General features: G+C 45.7%; 2 protein-coding genes across 3 annotated transcripts in view; one reads left to right on the forward strand and one right to left on the reverse strand.

The window, feature by feature from the left end:
* Positions 1 to 2,132, reverse strand: part of ALDH7A1 (aldehyde dehydrogenase 7 family member A1) — a 52,034-nt gene extending 49,902 nt beyond the window's left edge. The window contains exons 1-2 of one of the 2 annotated variants that reach the window (XM_054488246.2): positions 1,755 to 2,132; positions 102 to 155 (exon numbers count right to left, since the gene is read on the reverse strand). In XM_054488246.2, the coding sequence (XP_054344221.2) occupies positions 102 to 155; positions 1,755 to 2,027 (327 nt within the window). In that variant the 5' untranslated portion in view covers positions 2,028 to 2,132. Of the gene's footprint in view, positions 1 to 101; positions 156 to 1,717 lie in introns of both variants that reach the window. The other variant, XM_063665195.1, reaches the window with a different exon arrangement.
* Positions 2,085 to 18,529, forward strand: part of PHAX (phosphorylated adaptor for RNA export) — a 31,821-nt gene continuing 15,376 nt past the window's right edge. Inside the window, exons 1-4 of the mRNA XM_054488247.2 lie at positions 2,085 to 2,312; positions 7,575 to 7,818; positions 10,200 to 10,813; positions 14,983 to 15,103. Of these exons, the coding sequence (XP_054344222.2) occupies positions 2,296 to 2,312; positions 7,575 to 7,818; positions 10,200 to 10,813; positions 14,983 to 15,103 (996 nt within the window). The 5' untranslated portion in view covers positions 2,085 to 2,295. The remainder of the gene's footprint in view (positions 2,313 to 7,574; positions 7,819 to 10,199; positions 10,814 to 14,982; positions 15,104 to 18,529) is intronic.

Genomic DNA, 18,529 nt, shown 5'->3' on the forward strand with positions numbered 1-18,529 from the left:
ATTCTTGACCTGCCTAACTGGCTTCTGCCTCTAAAGAAAGCCTGCACAAACATTAAAAATTAAACACACACACACACACACACACACACACACACACTTACCTGTCGGACTCTTGCTATTGGCTCGTTGTTAGCAGGGCAATAGGTCGTAATAACCTTAAAACAAAAGGATGATGATCATGTATAGAAAACGTAATCCCTTCTGAAGTAAGGGAATAGACGAAACGGGGGGAAGAAAAACAAGAGAGGAAAAAATGATATAATACCCAAACTCAAAAAGCTTAGGTTAACTTCTGTTACATATAAACCACTCTACAGAGGTTGTCTTTCATTTGTGACTTAAACATTAGAAACTACCTTTCTGCAAAACTCTCCCCTGACATCTCAATATTAGGCATATAAACAAAAGCCTTAATATAAGCAGTTATTTTGCATCTTTTTCCGTTAATAACAGACCAAACTGACTAGTTTTAGTTATTTCTTCTCTTCCTTACTTTGCCCACCCTCTGCTCAGAGATGAAATGGCCAAGGCAGGAAAACCATGGGAAAGTCCTGTGTCCACACCAACTGGAGAGGTCTCAGGTCAACAATGAAAGGGAAAATCAAGGCACAGCTAAAAAGGCCTTCAAGAGCCTAATGATCAGATACCACATGGAAATCAGGATGAAACACTAAGGTTTGAGGAGCAATTAAAATTATCTCTATCTCCTACAGCCACTGATTACCAAAAGACGTGTTGCCTCTACCAAGGCAGGTTCATTATATAATATACAACGTCCAACAAAGTTTGTTAACTGTTACATAACATTCTCCTATAAAAAAAAATTTCTTTTAAAAAAAAATCTAGGCGATAATAACCTTACTTTTCCATTGCATTCTATAAAACATTGTTTTGAGCAGTAATGGGTATCAGGCGCGGTGTTAAGCCCTGGGCAATGGAGAAATGCTGAAAACCCAGTCCTCAAAGGAGTTCACAGCCCAACGTACAACATGGCAAGATTTCGGCAAGTCCGAGCTTGCAAACTCCCAAGGAATTCAGGAAGGAAGATAACTTAAAACTACACTGAAGAACGTTACCTGCGGTGCACGTCACAGCTGAAGAGCCAGAGTTAAGCTCTAAATTAAGTTGCACCGCTCAGTGTGCCACATTTCTCACAACACCATAGATCCCAAGACCATAAGGTTTTAATTTTTTTTTTTTTTTTTGAGACGGAATTTCGCTCTTGTTCCTCAGGCTGGAGTGCAACGGCACGATCTCGGCTCACTACAACCTCCACCTCCCGGGTTCAAGCGATTCTCCTGCCTCAGCCTCCCTAGTAGCTGGGATTACAGGCATGCGCCACCACGCCCAGCTATTTTGTATTTTTTTTTTAGTAGAGACGAGGTTTCTCCATGTTGGTCAGGCTGGTCTTGAACTCTCTACCTCAGGTGATCCGCCCGCCTAGGCCTCCCAAAGTGCTGGGATAACAGGCGTGAGCCACCGCGCCCGGTCGACCATAAGGTTTTAAATATGCGCGGGAAGTTTAGCCCCTACAGCTCCAAAATGACGTCGATTCTGCATAGCACACAAGGACCTAAAATCTAAGTTTTTGTTTTAAAGGCACCCTACAAGAGAAAACTTTTACTGTGGAGCTTCAAAATCTCCCATGCTGTACTACCGCCTCCAGCGCCAGCGGGGAGTCGGTAGGTCAGTGCCCGCCCGGCCTCCTCGAGCGTACCCCGGCGGCTGCAGAGATTTCTTGAGCGCCCGCGTACCTCTCCCTGGCCTCCCCAGCTTCCATTATACACGCCCTCGTTTTCCTCGCGGAGCCCCAGCTCTTTCAGCCACGCATACTGGGGCTGATTGATGAGGAGAGTGGACATGAAGGCGGCAGGCCTGCTCCAAGGTCCAGGGAGCTTGCTGGTCTTTGCAGCATGCACACACAGCGCTCGGGGTAGGCGCCACATACTGAGCCCGGGACTCGGGATGAGCCTAAGGCCCTGAGAGCTGCTGAAATAGAGCCCCGCCCCCCGCCCGGGAGAACCCATTGGGCAGACCCGACCCCTCCCACTGGGCACGACCCCGCCACCGCCCCATCGGCCCCTGGTCTTCCGGAGGAGCCTGCGGCTGAATCCTGCCTGGAACAATGGGAGTGCTATAGGGAGGAGTGGGCTACTGCCATCTGGTGAAAGACTCCCGGAGCCACAGCTCCAGCTGGGAATTTTTTTCGGCAAAATATTGGCGCTGAAGTACAGTAGGCTATAGCAGGGGTTCTGAAACTGTAAAATGCGTGTAATGACCTGGTCGTCGTGGTAAATGCACATTCTGATTCAGTAAGTCTGGGCTAGGGTCGGAGGGCCGACATTCCTAACCAGCTCCTTAGCGGTGGTGACGCCTCTTGTCCCTGGAGTAGCCAACGGAGGGTTTGTATTGGGGGGCAGGGGAAGGGTTGTTTGTTTTCATTGTTTAGGTAGATTACAAATTAAAGTTTTCTAATTAATGATAAATATTAGATTGCTGCATTTCCTCTATAAATATCCTGCCTGGGTATATTCGTACTTTTTTTTGTTTTTTTTGGAAACGGAGTTTCGCTCTTGTTGCCCAAGCTAGAGTGCAACGGCGCGATCTCGGCTCACTGCAACCTCCGCCTACCGGGTTCAAGCGGATTCTCCTGCCTCAGCCTCCCAAGTAGCTGGGATTACAGGTGTGCGCCACCACACCCGGCTAATTTTTTGTATTTTTAGTACAAACGGGGTTTCACCATGTTAGTCAGGCTGGTCTGGAACTCCTGACCTGAGATGATCTGCCTGCCTCACCCTCTGAAAGTGCTGGGATTACAGGCATGAGCCACTGCGCCCGGCCTCTTACTTTTTTTTTTTTGAGATGGAGTCTCCCCCTATCGCCCAGGCTGGAGTGCAATGGCACGATCTCCACTCACTACAACTTCAACCTCCTCGGTTCAAGTGATTCTCCTGCCTCAGCCTCCCCAGTAGCTGGGATTACAGGTGCACACCACCACACCGGATAATTTTTGTATTTTTAGTAGAGACGGAGTTTCTCCATGTTGGCCAGGCTGGTCTCGAACTCCTGACTTTGTGATCTGCCCGCCTCTGCCTCCCAAAGTGCTGGGATTACAGGCGTGAGCCACTGTGTCCGGCCTATTCTTACATTTTTTTTTTTTTTTTTTTTTTTGAGACGGAGTCTCGCACTGTTGCCGGGGCTGGAGTCCAATGGCGCAATCTCGGCTCACTGCAACCTCCGCCTGGGTTCACGCGATTCTCTTGCTTCAGCCTCCTGCGTAGCTGGGATTGCAGGTGCCCACCACCACGCTCAGCCAATATTTTGTATTTTGAGTAGAGACAGGGTTTCACTATTTTGGCCAGATTGGTCTCGAATTCCTGACCTCGTGATCCACCCACCTCAGCCTCCCAAAGTGCTGGGATTACAGGTGTGAGCCACCACGCCCAGCTCTTTCTCTTAAAGAATAAAGACAGTTTTGATCAATTTCCTTCATTCTCCATTTCTGTCTTCCTACAATATCCTATCCATTCATGCATGCCCCATCTCATTTCACAACGACTGGGCCTACCCTGTAAAACGGAAATACTAATATCTCAATTAGCATTATTTGAACATGAGTTTAAAATATGCTTTTCCATGCTACAGTGCAGTGGCAGGATCATGGCTTACTGAAGCCTCGACCTCCGAGACTCTAGTGATTCTCCTACCTCAACCTCCCAAGTAGCTGGGACTACAGGCATGCCATCACACCCAGCTAATTTTTGAGGGTTTTTTGTAGAGACAGGGTTCCCCCATGTTGCCCAGGCTGGTCTGCACCTCCTTGGCTCAAGGGATCTGCCTTGAGCCTCCCAAAGTGCTGGGATAACAGGCTTGAGCCACCACTTCTGGCCCCTTTTATCTCTGCATTCAAACATAAGCTTTATCTCTTTCACCCTTATAGTACAAATGATCTGAACAAACACTGCATGTATCAAGCAGCTACCAGAAACTGCAGTTAGTACTAGGCATACATGAATGATGCTTCCTTTTGTAAATGCTACAGTTTTTTCCTGTTAGGGCAAGGACCATCTCTGACTCATCTTTGCATTGCTCCACAGTTCCTAGCATTGTTCCAAGTTTATGCTCACTTACATGAGTGTATGAACAAATGAACCAATGAATAACACCGTCGAAGGAGTAGCAATGCCCTAGCTGACATTGGTAATCTGTATCAACAACCCTGCTGCTGTCTTCCATCTACACGGAGGACCATGGTGCTAATTTTTCTAATTTTAATTCTCAAACTTTATTTATTTATTTATTTATTATTTATTTATTTTGAGACGGAGTCTCGCTCTGTCCCCAGGCTGGAGTGCAGTGGCGCAATCTCGGCTCACCATAACCTCCGCCTCCCAGGTTCAAGTGATTCTCCTGCCTCAGCATCCTGAGTAGCTGGGACTACAGGCACGCACCATCACACCCGGCTAATTTTTGTATTTTTAGTAGAGACAGGGTTTCACCACGTTGGCCAGGATGGTCTCGATCTCCTGACCTTGTGGTCTGCCCGCCTCAGCCTCCCAAAGTGCTGGGATTACAGGCATGAGCCACCGCGCCTGGCTAATTCTCAGACATTTTAACTGATTCTCATCACTTTCTATCAGCCAACAAGATTATTTGTCCACATATCCCAAAACCACATTCTTCCTTCTCTTCTTTTCCATTCACTTCAATGAAATTAAAATACATAGACAGATGCACTAAGGATTAGGAGCAACACATAGTGTCATCAAGGAGTGTTGGCTGCCCTCTCTTCAAGTCAAGAAGAGAAGTGTGCCCATCCTTCTAAACCAATTCTGGCTGGCTGGGCACAGTGGCTCATACCTGTAATCCCAGAACTTTGGGAGGCCAAGGTGGAAGGATCACTTGAGTGATCAGAAGTTCAAGACCAGCCTGGCCAACGTGGTGAAACCCCATCTCTACTAAAAAAACAAAAATTAGCCGGATGTGGTGGTGCACGTCTATAGTCCCAGCTACTTGGGAAGCTGAGCCTGGAGAATCGCTTAAACCCAGGAGATGGAGGTTGCAGAGCGCCAAGATCGTGCCATTGCACTCCAGCCTGGGGGACAGAGCACAACCCTGTCTCAAAAAATAAATAAATAAGCCAATTCTGGGAATATAGGCACCAGCAACTGCTCACATTGAAAACAGGGATTGCATCCTTCTTCTACCTCCTTTTTTCAAAACTCCTGTTAGCCCTGCTTAACAGGAGTTCAGGAAAAATCAGAAATGATGAATTGTAATGAGGTTGAGCAGGAAGAGACAGAATTAAATGAATCATATACGAAAGCACTTTGAAAACTGCAAAGCCCTATAGAAATGAAAATGTAGTGGCTAAACTCAGGACACCTTAAAACAGTTCTGTATTAAAAGTGGCAGACGAACCAGGTGCTGTGGCTCACGCCTGTAGTTCCAGCACTTTGGGAGGCCAAGGAGGGCAGATAAGGAGTCAGGGTGGTCAGGAGTTCAAGACCAGCCTGGCCAACGTGGTCAAACCCCGTCTCTACTAAAAATACAAAAATTAGCCGAGCCTGGTGGTGCATTCCTGTAATCCCAGCTACTCAGGAGGCTGAGGGATGAGAATCGCTTGAAGCTGGGAGGCAGAGGTTGCAGTGAGCCGAGATTTTGCCACTGCACCCTAGCCTAGGAGACAGAGCAAAACTCTGCCTCAAAAAAGAAGAAAGAATTTAATAGACAGGAGGCCACCCACGCCACGTGGGAGACAGAGTTATTACTCAAATCAATCTCTTGGAGAATTCAGGGACTAGTGTTTTTCAAAGATAGTTTGCGGAAGGGATGGAGTGGCTAAGTAATGGGTTCTTGCTGCTTATTGGTTGGGGATGCAGTTGTAGGGGTGTGGGAAATTGTCCTCAAGCACTCAACAACTTCTGTGTGGGAACCCAGAAGCGGTTCGAGGTTCAGGTGGAACCATTGGTAGTCAGACGTGCAAAATACCTGAAAAGATATCTCAAAACGCCAATCTTAGGGTCTACAATAGTGATGTTATCTGGAAGAGTAACTGGAAAAGTTGCATACCTTGTGACCTCTGGGATAATGGCTGGCAAAGGTTTATGTCTACACCTTAGCAGAATTCAGCCTCCTTTATCCTTCTACCCTGGTGGTCTCTTACTAGCTTTACAAAGGCGGTTGGCTTTTGGGGAAGGGTTATTATCATTTAAACTATAAACTAAATGTCTCCCAAAGTTACATTGACAGGCCCAAGCCCAGGAATAATTAAGGGCAGCTTGAAGGCTAAAAGCAAGATAGGGGTTGGCTAGATCAGATCTCTCCCACTGCCATAATTTTCTCACTGTTATAATTTTCGCAAAGGCGGTTCCAAGATAACCTTTAAAGAATGGGGTGGGTTGAGGGAAGGGCCTCTCAGGCTGAGTGAACAGCAAATGCAGAGGCCTGGCCTGAGGAACAACAGGCTCAGCGCGCCAGCGGTTAGGCACGGGGACACACCAGGACCAGTGACCAGATGCCCAGTCCACATGACCTTGTTTGCCATTGTAAAAAGTAAAATAGAGGTTCCTCTTCAAAGACTTTCCTCCCCGTCTAATTAGGAATAAATAGTGACTTCTCTTAAAAGCAAAATTTATTCAAAGACCTGTGCTAACATTCTTAAATACCTGCTAGCCATAATAAAAAAAAATGTACTTTATGTTCTTAGCCCCCACAATTTAGTCTAAATATTTGCCCTAGCATGCTTATACTAGTCCAAGCAAGCATTAGGTCATAGCCTGTTCCTCTTCCTTATTTAAAAGTGTTTTTATCTTTCTCAGCATTCCACAAGTTACTTCCTCCTTCCTTTGTTCTCTCTACCTTTGCCTCATTTAAAAAGTTCTAAGTTGCTAGCCAATCGGGGCAAATACAAAATGTGAGGTCCGGTCCAGCCAATAAAAACCAGCCACAGCAGTAAGGTAAACACTTCAGGTTATAAATGACCCTGTCTCCTTTGTTCAGTGTACTCTCCTGGCAAAACTGCTGGCGAGTGTACCCTTTCTGCAGAAAGTAAAAATGGCCTTACTCAATAAGTTAAATTTATGTTCAAGTGCTATTTCTTTATGACACCGGAAAACAAACATTTCAAACACCATGCTAAGAACTCAGTCCCTGTTTTGGGGAGGGATGCACTTGGAAGATTCGAGCTAAGGTACAATTCTCCCTAGGTATCCGCGGGTCATTGTTTTCAGGACCCCCACAGATGCCAACATCCGCCACGCTTAAGCCCCTTACATTATGTGGCAGTGCACGGTGGGTCCTTCCCATCCGCAGGTTCGCCATCGGTGGATAGGGAGTGGATACGGAGGGCGGACTACACAGCTTGAAAGGCTTCCCTGGAAGCAACATGTAGAGTGGATTGTGGAGGAGCAAGCACAGAAGCGGGGAGGCTTGTTCAGAGCATACAGGGGAAGGATGTAGGGCCAAGGGAGGAATCCCAGACGACCGCGATACGTGACATATTTATGTTTGCACGAAAATAAAGTTTGGAAGAAAAGTGTTGGGGGAACAAGGGATTCATTTTCCCGAGGCAGTTGGAATGCAATGGGACGCCTCAGGCCGCTGGGACAGGCTGGCCTCCGCGCGGGGGCGCCCGAGCAGCCGCGCTGCCGGGCCTTCCGGCCGCCCCGCCGGAAGTGCTCTCCTGACCTGCTGCCGTGCAGCGCACCGCACCCCGGGAAGATGGCGTTGGAGGTCGGCGATATGGAAGATGGGCAGCTTTCCGACTCGGATTCCGACATGACGGTCGCACCCAGCGACAGGCCGCTGCAATTGACGGTGAGTGTGAAAGAAGGGTGGGTGATCGTGGCTGGGCGCGCCGAGCCTGGGCCCTGGGGAGCGCGCAAGCAGCGGTGAGGGTGAGGGGTGGGAGCGAGGAGCCCGGGCTGTCGGGTCAGTGGCCGCAGAAGGGGCGAGCAAGCGTCCCCCGGGCGGGCTCACGGAGCCCGGGCTGCGGGTGCCGGGGGGCGAGGGGCGACGGCGGCAGCGGCAGCGGCTGGGCGTGCGAACCCCGACCCTGCGGCTCCCTGCGAGGCGGGGCGCGCGAGCCCTGGTGCCTCCTTGAGGCCGGCTTGCGGCGGCCTCTTGGCCGTCTCAACTCCGCCTACCGCTCTTTTTTAAACTTAGGGCTTCCCCACTCCAGCGCCGCTAGGTGACCATAAAGGGGCAGATTTTGCCAACTATGTAGCATCTGGGGACATCGGCCTGAAACAGCCTGTGATGCTCATTTTCTCCCTGAGCCGAAGGGAGACTGAGGCCCAGGAATGAAGTTTATCGCTCACTCAAAGACCTGGTTTTCCGTCTTTCCACCGAACCTAGCTTTGTCATGCGGTACCATGGCACTAGGCTTTTGCTTTAGCTTCTCTGGTTTTGTTTGTTGTTTTGAGACAATCTCACGCTGTTTCCCAGGCTGGAGTGCAGTGGCGCGATCTCGGCTCGCTGCAACCTCTGCCTCCCGGGTTCAAGCGATTCTCCTGCCTCAGCCTCCCGAGTAGCTGGGATTACATGCGCCCGCTGCCACGCCCGGCTAATTTTTGTATTTTTGGTGGGCACGGGGTTTCACCGTGTTGGCCAGGCTGGTCTCGAACTCCTGACCCTAAGTGATCCACCTGCCTCGGGCTCCCAAAGTGCTGGGATTACATGCGTGAGCCACCGCGCCCGGCCTAATTTTTGTATTTTTAGTAGAGACGGGGGTTCTCCATGTTGGCCAGGCTGGTCTTGAACTCCCGACCTCAAGTGATCCACTCGTCTCGGCTTCCCAAAGTGCTGGGATTACAGGCGCGAGCCACCGTGCCCGGCCCAGCTTCCCTGCTTTCTAAACGGGAATTTGTCTTGACTGCCTTGGTAGGTAGCAACCTCTTTGAGAGGGCGTTGGTGCCAGGCTGCCTGTGTTCAGATCCTGGGGCCACCGATGTGTGACCTACAGCAGGTTTATTTAGCCTCACTGCTTTTTGTCTCCATCTGTGGAATTGGCATGATGTACCACTGATAGGGTTATTGCAAGGATTCTATGGAGCATACAGTGCGCAGTAATGCCTGATAAGTGTTATCTCTGATTATTATTTGAAGATAGGAAGATCGTCCCAACTTCCATTTCTAGCGTAGTAGGAGTTTAACAAATACAAATACTAGCTTTTGCATATAAATGTTTAGGAAATTAGTACCAAGATATTTTGTTTTTCAATCTCTGGTTGTTTTTATATAAACTGACCCATGACTTGGTAAATAAACTTAATGCCGTGGACTCTGGGGTTTTAAAAATATCATGCCCAGGCTGGGCGCGGTGGCTCACGCCTGTAATCCCAGCAATTTGGGAGGCCGAGGCGGGTGGATCACGAGGTCAGGAGATCGAGACCATCCTGGCTAACACGGTGAAACCCCCTCTCTACTAAAAATACAAAAAAAATTAGCTGGGCGTGGTGGCGGGCGCCTGTAGTCCCAGCTACTCGGGAGGCTGAGGCAGGAGAATGGTGTGAACCCGGGAGGCGGAGCTTGCAGTGAGCCGAGATTGCGCCACTGCACTCCAGCCTGGGTGACAGAGCGAGACTCCCATCTCAAGAAAAAAAAATATATACATATATATATATATATATATATATATATATATATCTCATGCCCAGCCTGGGCAACTTGGCAAGACCCCGTCTCTACAAAAAAATGAAAAAAAAAAAAAAGTTAGCTGGGTATGGTGAAGATTACCTGTAGTACCAGTCCCTCAGGAGGCTGTGGTAGGAGGATCGCTTGAGTCTGGGGGGTGGTGAGCCATGATTACTCCACTGCACTCCAGCCCCGACCACAGAACAAAACTTTGTCTCAAAAAAAAAAAAAAAGTAACAATTATTATGTATGTCATTTTAAAACATTCTGATGGTAACTGAAAAGTTTGAAATCTTTTAAAGGTGACAAGAGCTTTGGTAATATAGTAGAAGGAGATCTTAGAACAAAGTGCTGCATTAGTTGTAAAGATGAGAATTTGTGACTTTTAAATTGGCAAATATCCATGTGGAACTTAGAAAAGTAGGAACTTGATTGGTCTCAGACTTGTCTTTGAAGATCAGTTCCATTTCGGAATGGCACAGTTGAATCTCTAAATTTTAAAAAATTAGGTAGGTGGAGTTTATGTATTTTGTGAAATTGATTGTGTTTCTTTTCACTTGCAGAAAGTGCAAGGTGGTGACAGTGCTATGAGGGCCTTCCAGAACACGGCAACTACATGTGCACCAGTATCACATTATCGAGCTGTTGAAAGTGTGGATTCAAGTGAAGAGAGTTTTTCTGATTCAGATGATGATAGCTGTCTTTGGAAACGCAAACGACAGAAATGTTTTAACCCTCCTCCCAAACCAGAGCCTTTTCAGTTTGGCCAGAGCAGTCAGAAACCACCTGTTGCTGGAGGAAAGAAGATTAACAACATATGGGGTGCTGTGCTGCAGGAACAGAATCAAGATGCAGTGGCCACTGAACTTGGTATCTTGGGAATGGAGGGCACTATTGACAGAAGCAGACAATCCGAGACCTACAATTATTTGCTTGCTAAAAAACTTAGGAGGGAATCTCAAGAGCATACAAAAGATCTAGACAAGGAACTAGATGAATATATGCACGGTGGCAAAAAAATGGGATCAAAGGAAGAGGAAAATGGGCAAGGTCATCTCAAAAGGAAACGACCTGTCAAAGACAGGCTAGGGAACAGACCAGAAATGAACTATAAAGGTCGATACGAGATCACAGCGGAAGATTCTCAAGAGAAAGTGGCTGATGAAATTTCATTCAGGTGAGCATTTGAATTACAAATAAGTACTTGACCAGATGGCTTCTATTTACAGGAAATAAAATAAATGCCAAATGATATGTTCCCCCTTTTTTTTTTTTTTTTTTTTTTGAGACAGGGTCTTGCTCTGTCACCCAAGCTGGAGTGCAGTTGCTCACTGCAACCTCCACCTCCTCGCTTAAGGGATTCTCCTACCTCAGCCTCTTGAGTAGCTGGGACCACAGGTACGCACCCCCACGCTCAGCTATTCTTTGTATTTTTAGTAGAGACAGGGTCTTGCCATGTTGTCCAAGCTACTCTCAAACTCCAGAGCTCAAGGGATCCGCCCGCCTTTGCCTCTCAAAGTGCTGAAATTACAGGCATGAGCCATGGGCTGACCTAATTTATTTATTTATTTTTTTGAGAAAGGATCTCACTCTGTTGCCCAGGCTGGAGTGCAGTGCTGCAATCACACCTCACTGGAACCTAGAACTCTTGGGCTGAAGGGATTCTTCCACCTCAGCTTCCTGAGTAACTGGGACCACAGGCTCAGGCCATCATGCCTGGCTAATTAAACAAACAAAAAAAAATTATGGCCACACACCGTGGCTCACGCTTGTAATCCCAGCACTTTGGGAGGCCGAGGTGAGTGGATCATGAGGTCAGGAGTTCAAGACCAGCCTGGCCAACACAGTGAAACCCCATCTCTACTAAAAATACAAAAATTAGCTGGGCGTGGTAGTGGGCACCTGTAATCCCAGCTACTCGGGAGGCTGAGGCAGGAGAATCGCTTGAACCCAGGAGGCGGAGGTTGCAGTGAGCCGAGATTGTGCCACTGCACTCCAGCCTGGGCGACAGAACTAGACTCTGTCTCAGAAAAAAAAAAAAATTAGGAGTTTCACTGTGTTGCCCAGGCTGGTGTCAAACTCCTGGGAGCAAGCAGTCCTCCCACATTGGCCTCCCAAAGTGCTGGGATTATATGCATCAACCACTGCACTGTGCGCAGATTTTTTTTTTTTTTTTTAAGAGATGGTGTTGCTCTGGTCACTCAGCTGGAGTGCATTAGCACAATCAGAGCTCACTGAAGCTGAACTCCTAGGCTTAAGCAATCCTCCTGCCTCAACTTCCCAGATTGCTGAGATTATAGATGTGAACCACTGTGCCTGACTCTTTGAAAATTTTTCTTTAAGGAACTGGGGTAATTTGGTTATATGAATACAATCGTAATGTATTTTTCTGTTGGTTTTTTGTTTGTTTGTTTTTTGAGATAGTCTTGCTCTGTCACCCAGGCTGGAGTGCAGTGGTGTTATCCTGGCTCACTGCAACATCCCCTCATGAGAATTGCTTGAACATGAGAGAGCCACCTGAGTAGCTGGGACTATAGGCATTCGCCACCACACCCAACTAATTTTTTTTTTTTTTTTTTTTTGTATTTTTAGTAGAGATAGGGTTTCACTGTATTGGCCGGGCTGATCTCGAACTCCTGGCCTCAAGTGATTTGCCTGCCTTGGCCTCCCAAAGTGCTGGGATTATAGGCGTGGGCTGCGCACCCGCTGTGTTTTCTTAAATTTGGACAAGCCTGATAAGAATAATTTTGTAGACTTTTATGAACTGTTAAACAACTTGTTACATTTAGTGCCATAGAGCTTTTTAAATAAAGCATATATTTTTAAATCATGGGTTGTTTTTGTTTGTTTAGTGTTTTCAAGAATTTGTGACTTTTTTCTTAACTTTGAGGTATATTTTACAGATAATATTCACCCATTTCTAGTGTTAATTTTTTTAGGAAACATACCAAGTTGTATAACCATCACCTCTGAAACATTTCTGTCACCCAGTAATATCTCTTATGTCCACATGCCAGTTTATAGTTAATCCCTGTTCTCATCCCAGATAACTGCTAATCTACTTTCTGTCTCTATAAATTTGCCTTTTCTGGATATTTCATATAAATGGTGTCATGTAGTATGTAATTTCGTGCCTTGCTTCTGTCAGCTAATGTTATGTTTTTGTTCTTGTTTTTTTGTGCGTGTGGTTTGTTTTTTTGATTGTTTGTTTTTTTGAGACAGAGTGTCACTCTTGCCCAGGCTGGAGTGCAGTGTCATGATCTCAGCTCACTGCAACCTCCGCCTCCCGGGTTCAAGCAATTCTCATGCCTCAGCCTCGTGAGTAGCTGGAATTATAGCCATGTGCTACAACGCCCAGCTAATTTTTATATTTTTTAGTAGAGACAGGGTTTCGCCATGTTGGCCAGGCTGGTCTCGAACTCCAGACCACCTCGGCCTCCCAAAGTGGTGGGATTAGAGGTGTGAGCCACTGCGCCCAGCCAATGTTGTGTTTTTGAGATTGATCCATGGTGTAGCAGGAATCAATACATTTTTATAGTGTGTGTATATATGCATATATTCGTATTGAATATTCTACTTTTTGGCTATTATGAATAATGCTATTATGAACCTTCACATCCAGATCTTTAAACATATATTTTCATATCTTTGTTTTCTTTTGTTTTGTTTTAGACGGAGTCTCACTGTCGCCCAGGCTGGAGTGCAGTGGCATGATCTCAGCTCACTGCAACCCCTGCCTCCTGGGTTCAACCAAATCTCCTGCCTCAGCCTCCCTAGTAGCTGGGATTAGAGGCGTGTGCCACCACACCCAGATAATTTTTTTTTGTATTTTTAGTAGAGACAGAGTCTCACCATGTTGACCAGGCTGGTCTCAAACTTCTAACCTCAGATGCTCCACTCCCTTCGGCCTCCCAAAGTGTTGGGATTACAGGCGTGAGCCACCTCACCTGGCCATATTTTCATTTCTTTTGGGTAAATACCCAGAAGTAGAATTGCTTGGTGTATGGTAAATTTACAATTCATGTATTTTTACCAAGTTCAGATTTTGAATTAACATTTTCATTAGCTCTAAATTACTAATGAACTGTGTCACAAATTTGAAAACAGATATGGTTCAAGAGTAATGCAGCTGGTAGGAAAACAAGTATTTACTTTCCAGGCAAGCCTATCTGAACACCAGTACTTGATTTTTAAAATACTGGAGAAGTTTGGAATTTGAGTGCTGGAAAGAAACTTAGAGATGTTGTAAACCAGAACCTTCATTTCACAGATTAATATTAGACCTGGAGTTAAACCCTGATCCTTGTGTTCCTAGTCTATTTCTCTTTCCATAAAAATGCACTGCCTCCTGTTGAGAAGAAACAAAGGGTGCCAGGTCTGAATTTTTTTTTTTTTTTTTTTTCTGAGACAGAGTTTCACTCTTGTTGCCCAGGCTGGAGTGCAATGGTGCCATCTTGGCTCACTGCAACCTCTGCCTCAGCCTCAGGGTTCAAGCAATTCTCCTGCCTCAGCCTCCCAAGTAGCTGGGATTACAGGCATGTGCCACCACACCCAGCTAATTTTGTATTTTTTGTAGAGACAGGGTTTCTCCACGTTAGTCAGGCTGGTCTCGAACTCCCAACCTCTGGTGATCCACCCACCTCGGCCTCCCAAAATGCTGGGATTACAGGCGTGAGCCACTGCACCCAGCTGAATTCTTGATCTGTTGAGAGTGTGAGCTTTGACACTGGAAGAATTACTTAGGCTACCTACGTTTCTAACCTCTTAATGACAAAATGAAAATGATAGTACCTATCTTGTACATTCTTGAGAGAATCAGCTGGCATAGTGCATGTAAGGTTCTTAGGATTGTGCTTATTATAATCATAATAAGCCATCAGTAAATATTAGCTGTTTCTATTTTTTCTGAGGCAGGGAGTCTATGAGGGAAAGGTCCTATCCCATTTTAAAGCTCCAGACATCTCTGGAATTACGAGAGACTTAGCTTTTAGGCATAATAATTGAAAGTATATATGTCTGTTATTTATTTTGACAATAGTGGACTGCCTTTATCATCTTTTGCATTCAGACCTGCATTCATCATGCATGTGCATTTTGAAATCTGCTATAATCCAATAAGACAAATAAGCCAATTATGAGAGTTTAGATGGAAACTTGAGGTTACCATCTCCTTCTGTGACCCAAGATTAGGAATATTTATGTGTCAGTGATTCCAAGATTAAATATTGAAGATTTCGAAAACCAAGAGTTACTAGAATCAGATTTTTGTTCTAGCTGGAGACTAAGGTGGATTTCTTCAACTTTGTACAACAAACAAAGAGGTTAATTTTACTTGTTTCTCATCAGGTTACAGGAACCGAAGAAAGACCTGATAGCCCGAGTAGTGAGGATTATTGGTAACAAAAAGGCAATTGAACTTCTGATGGAAACCGCTGAAGTTGAACAAAATGGTGGTCTCTTTATAATGGTAAGACTGCTTAACTGTTTTTGTTTTTGTATTGTTTATCCTGTGTTTTTGTTTTTGTTTTTGATTACAAATTTAATTTGGCCTTTGTTGGATCTCTGATTTATCATGCATTCTTACAGTATGTTTGAGGTTTTTAAACTATTATCAACAATGAAGACTGGGTTAAAAAAAAAATTAGTTGCCAGGCGCGGTGGCTCACGCCTGTATTCCCAGCACTTTGGGAGGCTGAGGCGGGCCGATCACCTGAGATCGGGAGTTCGAGACCAGCCTGACCAACATGGAGAAACCGTGTCTCTACTAAAAATACAAAATTAGCCAAGTGTGGTGGCACATGCCTGTAATCCCAGCTACTCAGGAGGCTGAGGCAGGAGAATCACTTGAACCTGAGAGGCCAGAGGTTGCAGTGAGCTGAGATCGCACCCTTGCACTCCATCCTGGGCAACAGGAGCGAAACTCCGTGTCAAAAAAAAAAGAATAAAAAGAAAAAATTAGTACAGTTGTTTTTGCAGTTAGTACTTTCCTAACAACAAAAAAAAACAAACATAAATTGTAGCCTGTTGCCGTATAGTCACCAAAACATTTCTTACATGATTCGTTAAAGGTAGGGGGTGAATTTTTTTTTTTTTTTTTTTTTTTTTTGAGAAGGAGTCTCGCTCTGTCGCCCAGAATGGAGTGCAGTGGTGCAATCTTGGCTCACTGCAACCTCCGCCTCTCGAGTTCAAGCAATTCTCCTGCCTCAGCCCCCCAAGTAGTGAGATCACAGGCATGCACTACCACACCCAGCTAACGTTTGTATTTTTAGTAGAGATGGGGTTTCACCATGTTGGCCAGGCAGGTCTCAAACTTCTGACCTTAGGCAGTCTACCCAGCTCGGCCTCCCAAAGTGCTGGGATTACAGGCGTGAGCCACTGCACCCAGCCAAAGGGTTGAAGTTTTAAGACAACAAAGTCTAGGGGAGCCTAGGAGCTCAGATCTTGAGAATATGGGTTTTAGAGTTTGGGTACCCTTTTTTACTTCTAGATTTTCAACATACTAATTGAAATTCGGCTAAGTTGTTTGACTCCTTGGAGCCTCAGTCTCCTTAGCTGTAAAATGGAGATTAGTCCTACATTTTAAGGATTAGAGGAGATGATGCACATAAAATACTGACCACAGTGTCCAGCACTTTAGCAATGGTAAACAGAAGTGTTCATTTTGGTTCACTTAATTCATGCATTCTTGAAAAAGGGGGAAAAAAAAACCACACTTTTTTTTGTTTGTTTGTTTTTTGAGACAGATTCTCACTCTGTCTCCCAGGCTGGAGCGCAGTGGCATGATCTCAGCTCACTGAAACCTCCGTCTCCCGGGTTCAAGCAATTCCCCTGCCTCAGCCTCCCAAGTATACTGGGACCATAGCCTGCCACCACGCCCAGCTAATTTTTGTATTTTAGTAGAGGCAGGCTTTCACCATGTTGCCTAGGCTGGTTGAGAACTCCTGAGCTCAGGCAATCCGCCTGCCTCGGCCTCCCAAAGTGCTGGGATTACAGGCTTGAGCCACTGCGCCCAGTCAACACTTTTGTTATGTAAGCACAGATAGATACACAATAAAGTACAAGTAGGTATACAGTATTTTTGTGTGTATTAAAATTTCCTGGGTATAAGAATGAAAATTGGGGGAAGTCTAAAAAGAGCAATAATGGGAGAAAAGTTTGAGAAGCTCTTTACTGTTTCAGAATGACAGAAAGAGCTCTTCCGGCTAGGCCAGATCACGAGCACTGGCGGTTATAGAAGGGTTTGGCACATCTCATTTAATTCAGCTTTCACCACAGGGTGAGGATAAAGGTTTGAATGACTTCTTTGTTTTTTGTTACTGATAAGTCTGAATACTGTAATAACATCACACGGGAGTAGATCAATATTGTGCTTTGGACATGGGGAGAAAAAAAAACGAGTTAGGATTAATAGCATTGGCTAAGGAAACAGCCTGTGAACATAAATTACAGAAGTCAAAACAGGAGTTAGCAACAAAAGAAGTTATAATAATCTTGAATGCACTGCCATCCCTATTTGTGTCATTGTTAAAGTACTTTGATTTTCATTCAGTTGAACACAGAGTTACAGATTTCATCAATATTTTAGTACTGTAGTAATAAAACTATATTCCAGTGAGCTAATGCAGATTTACTGAATATTGGGAAGATGCAAGTTCAAATTTACTTTCTTATTTTATTTTATTTTTTGAGACATAGTCTGGCTCTGTTGCCTAGGCTGGAGTGCAGTGGCGCAATCTCAGCCGACTATATCCTCCACCTCCCAGGCTCAAGCCATCCCCAACCTCAGCCTTCTGAGTAGCTGGGATTGCAGGTGCGTGCCACCACGCTTGGCTAATTTTTTGTGTTTTTAGTAGAGATGGAGTTTTACCATGTTGCCCAGGCTGGTTTTGAACTTGTGAGCTCAAGGAATCTGCCCACCTCGGTCTCCCAAAGTGCTGGGATTACAGGTGTGAGCCACTATATCTGGCCCCCAAATTTACTTCCTTTTTTTTGTGTTTGTTTGTTTGTTTGTTTGTTTTGAGATGTAGTTTCGCTCTTGTTGCCCAGGCTGGAGTCCAACGGCGCAATCTCGGCTCACCGCAACCTCTGCCTCCCAGGTTCAAGCGATTCTCCTGCCTCAGCCTCCCAAGTAGCTGGGATTAACAGGCATGCGCCACCACCCCGGCTAATTTTGTATTTTTAATAGAGACGGGGTTTCCTCCATGTTGGTCAGGCTGGTCTTGAACTCCTGACCTCAGGTGATCTGCCTGCCTCGGCCTCCCAAAGTGCTGGGATTACAGGCGTGAGGCACCGCGCCCAGCCTGCAAATTTACTTTCTTTGGATACATTCTTTCCTTGAATTCAGTGCTTTCTATATGCCAGGCACTGTTCTAGAGGAGGGAGCTTATGTTGTGGTTGGGGGAAAGGAAGACAGTCAATAAACAATAAATATAACTTCAAGTATGTTAAAAAGTGATACATTGACCAGACGCACCTGTAATCCCAGCACTTTGGGAGGCCAAGGAGGGTAGATTGCTTGAGTACAGGAGTTTGAGACCAGCCTGGGCAACATGGTGAAATCCTGTTTCTACAAAAAATATGTATATATATATTAGCCAGGCTTGGTGGCACATGTGTTTAGTCCCAACTACCCAGGAGGCTGAGGTGGGAGGATCACTTGAACCTGGTAGGTCAAGGCTGCAGTGGACCGTAATCGTGCCACTGCACTCCAGCTTGGGTGACAGAGCGAGACCCTGTCTCAAAAAAAAAAAAAAAAAAAAAGTGATACATCCTATGGGAAAAGAAAGAAAGCAGATGGAGCTATAGGGAATAGTAGCAGAGAGGAGGATGTTGCAGTTAAACTAGAGTGGTCTGGGTAGATGTTATTAAGAAGGTGCCATTTGAACAGAGACTT

Source organism: Pongo pygmaeus, chromosome 4, assembly GCF_028885625.2.
Source record: "Pongo pygmaeus isolate AG05252 chromosome 4, NHGRI_mPonPyg2-v2.0_pri, whole genome shotgun sequence".
Classification (NCBI taxonomy): domain Eukaryota; kingdom Metazoa; phylum Chordata; class Mammalia; order Primates; family Hominidae; genus Pongo; species Pongo pygmaeus.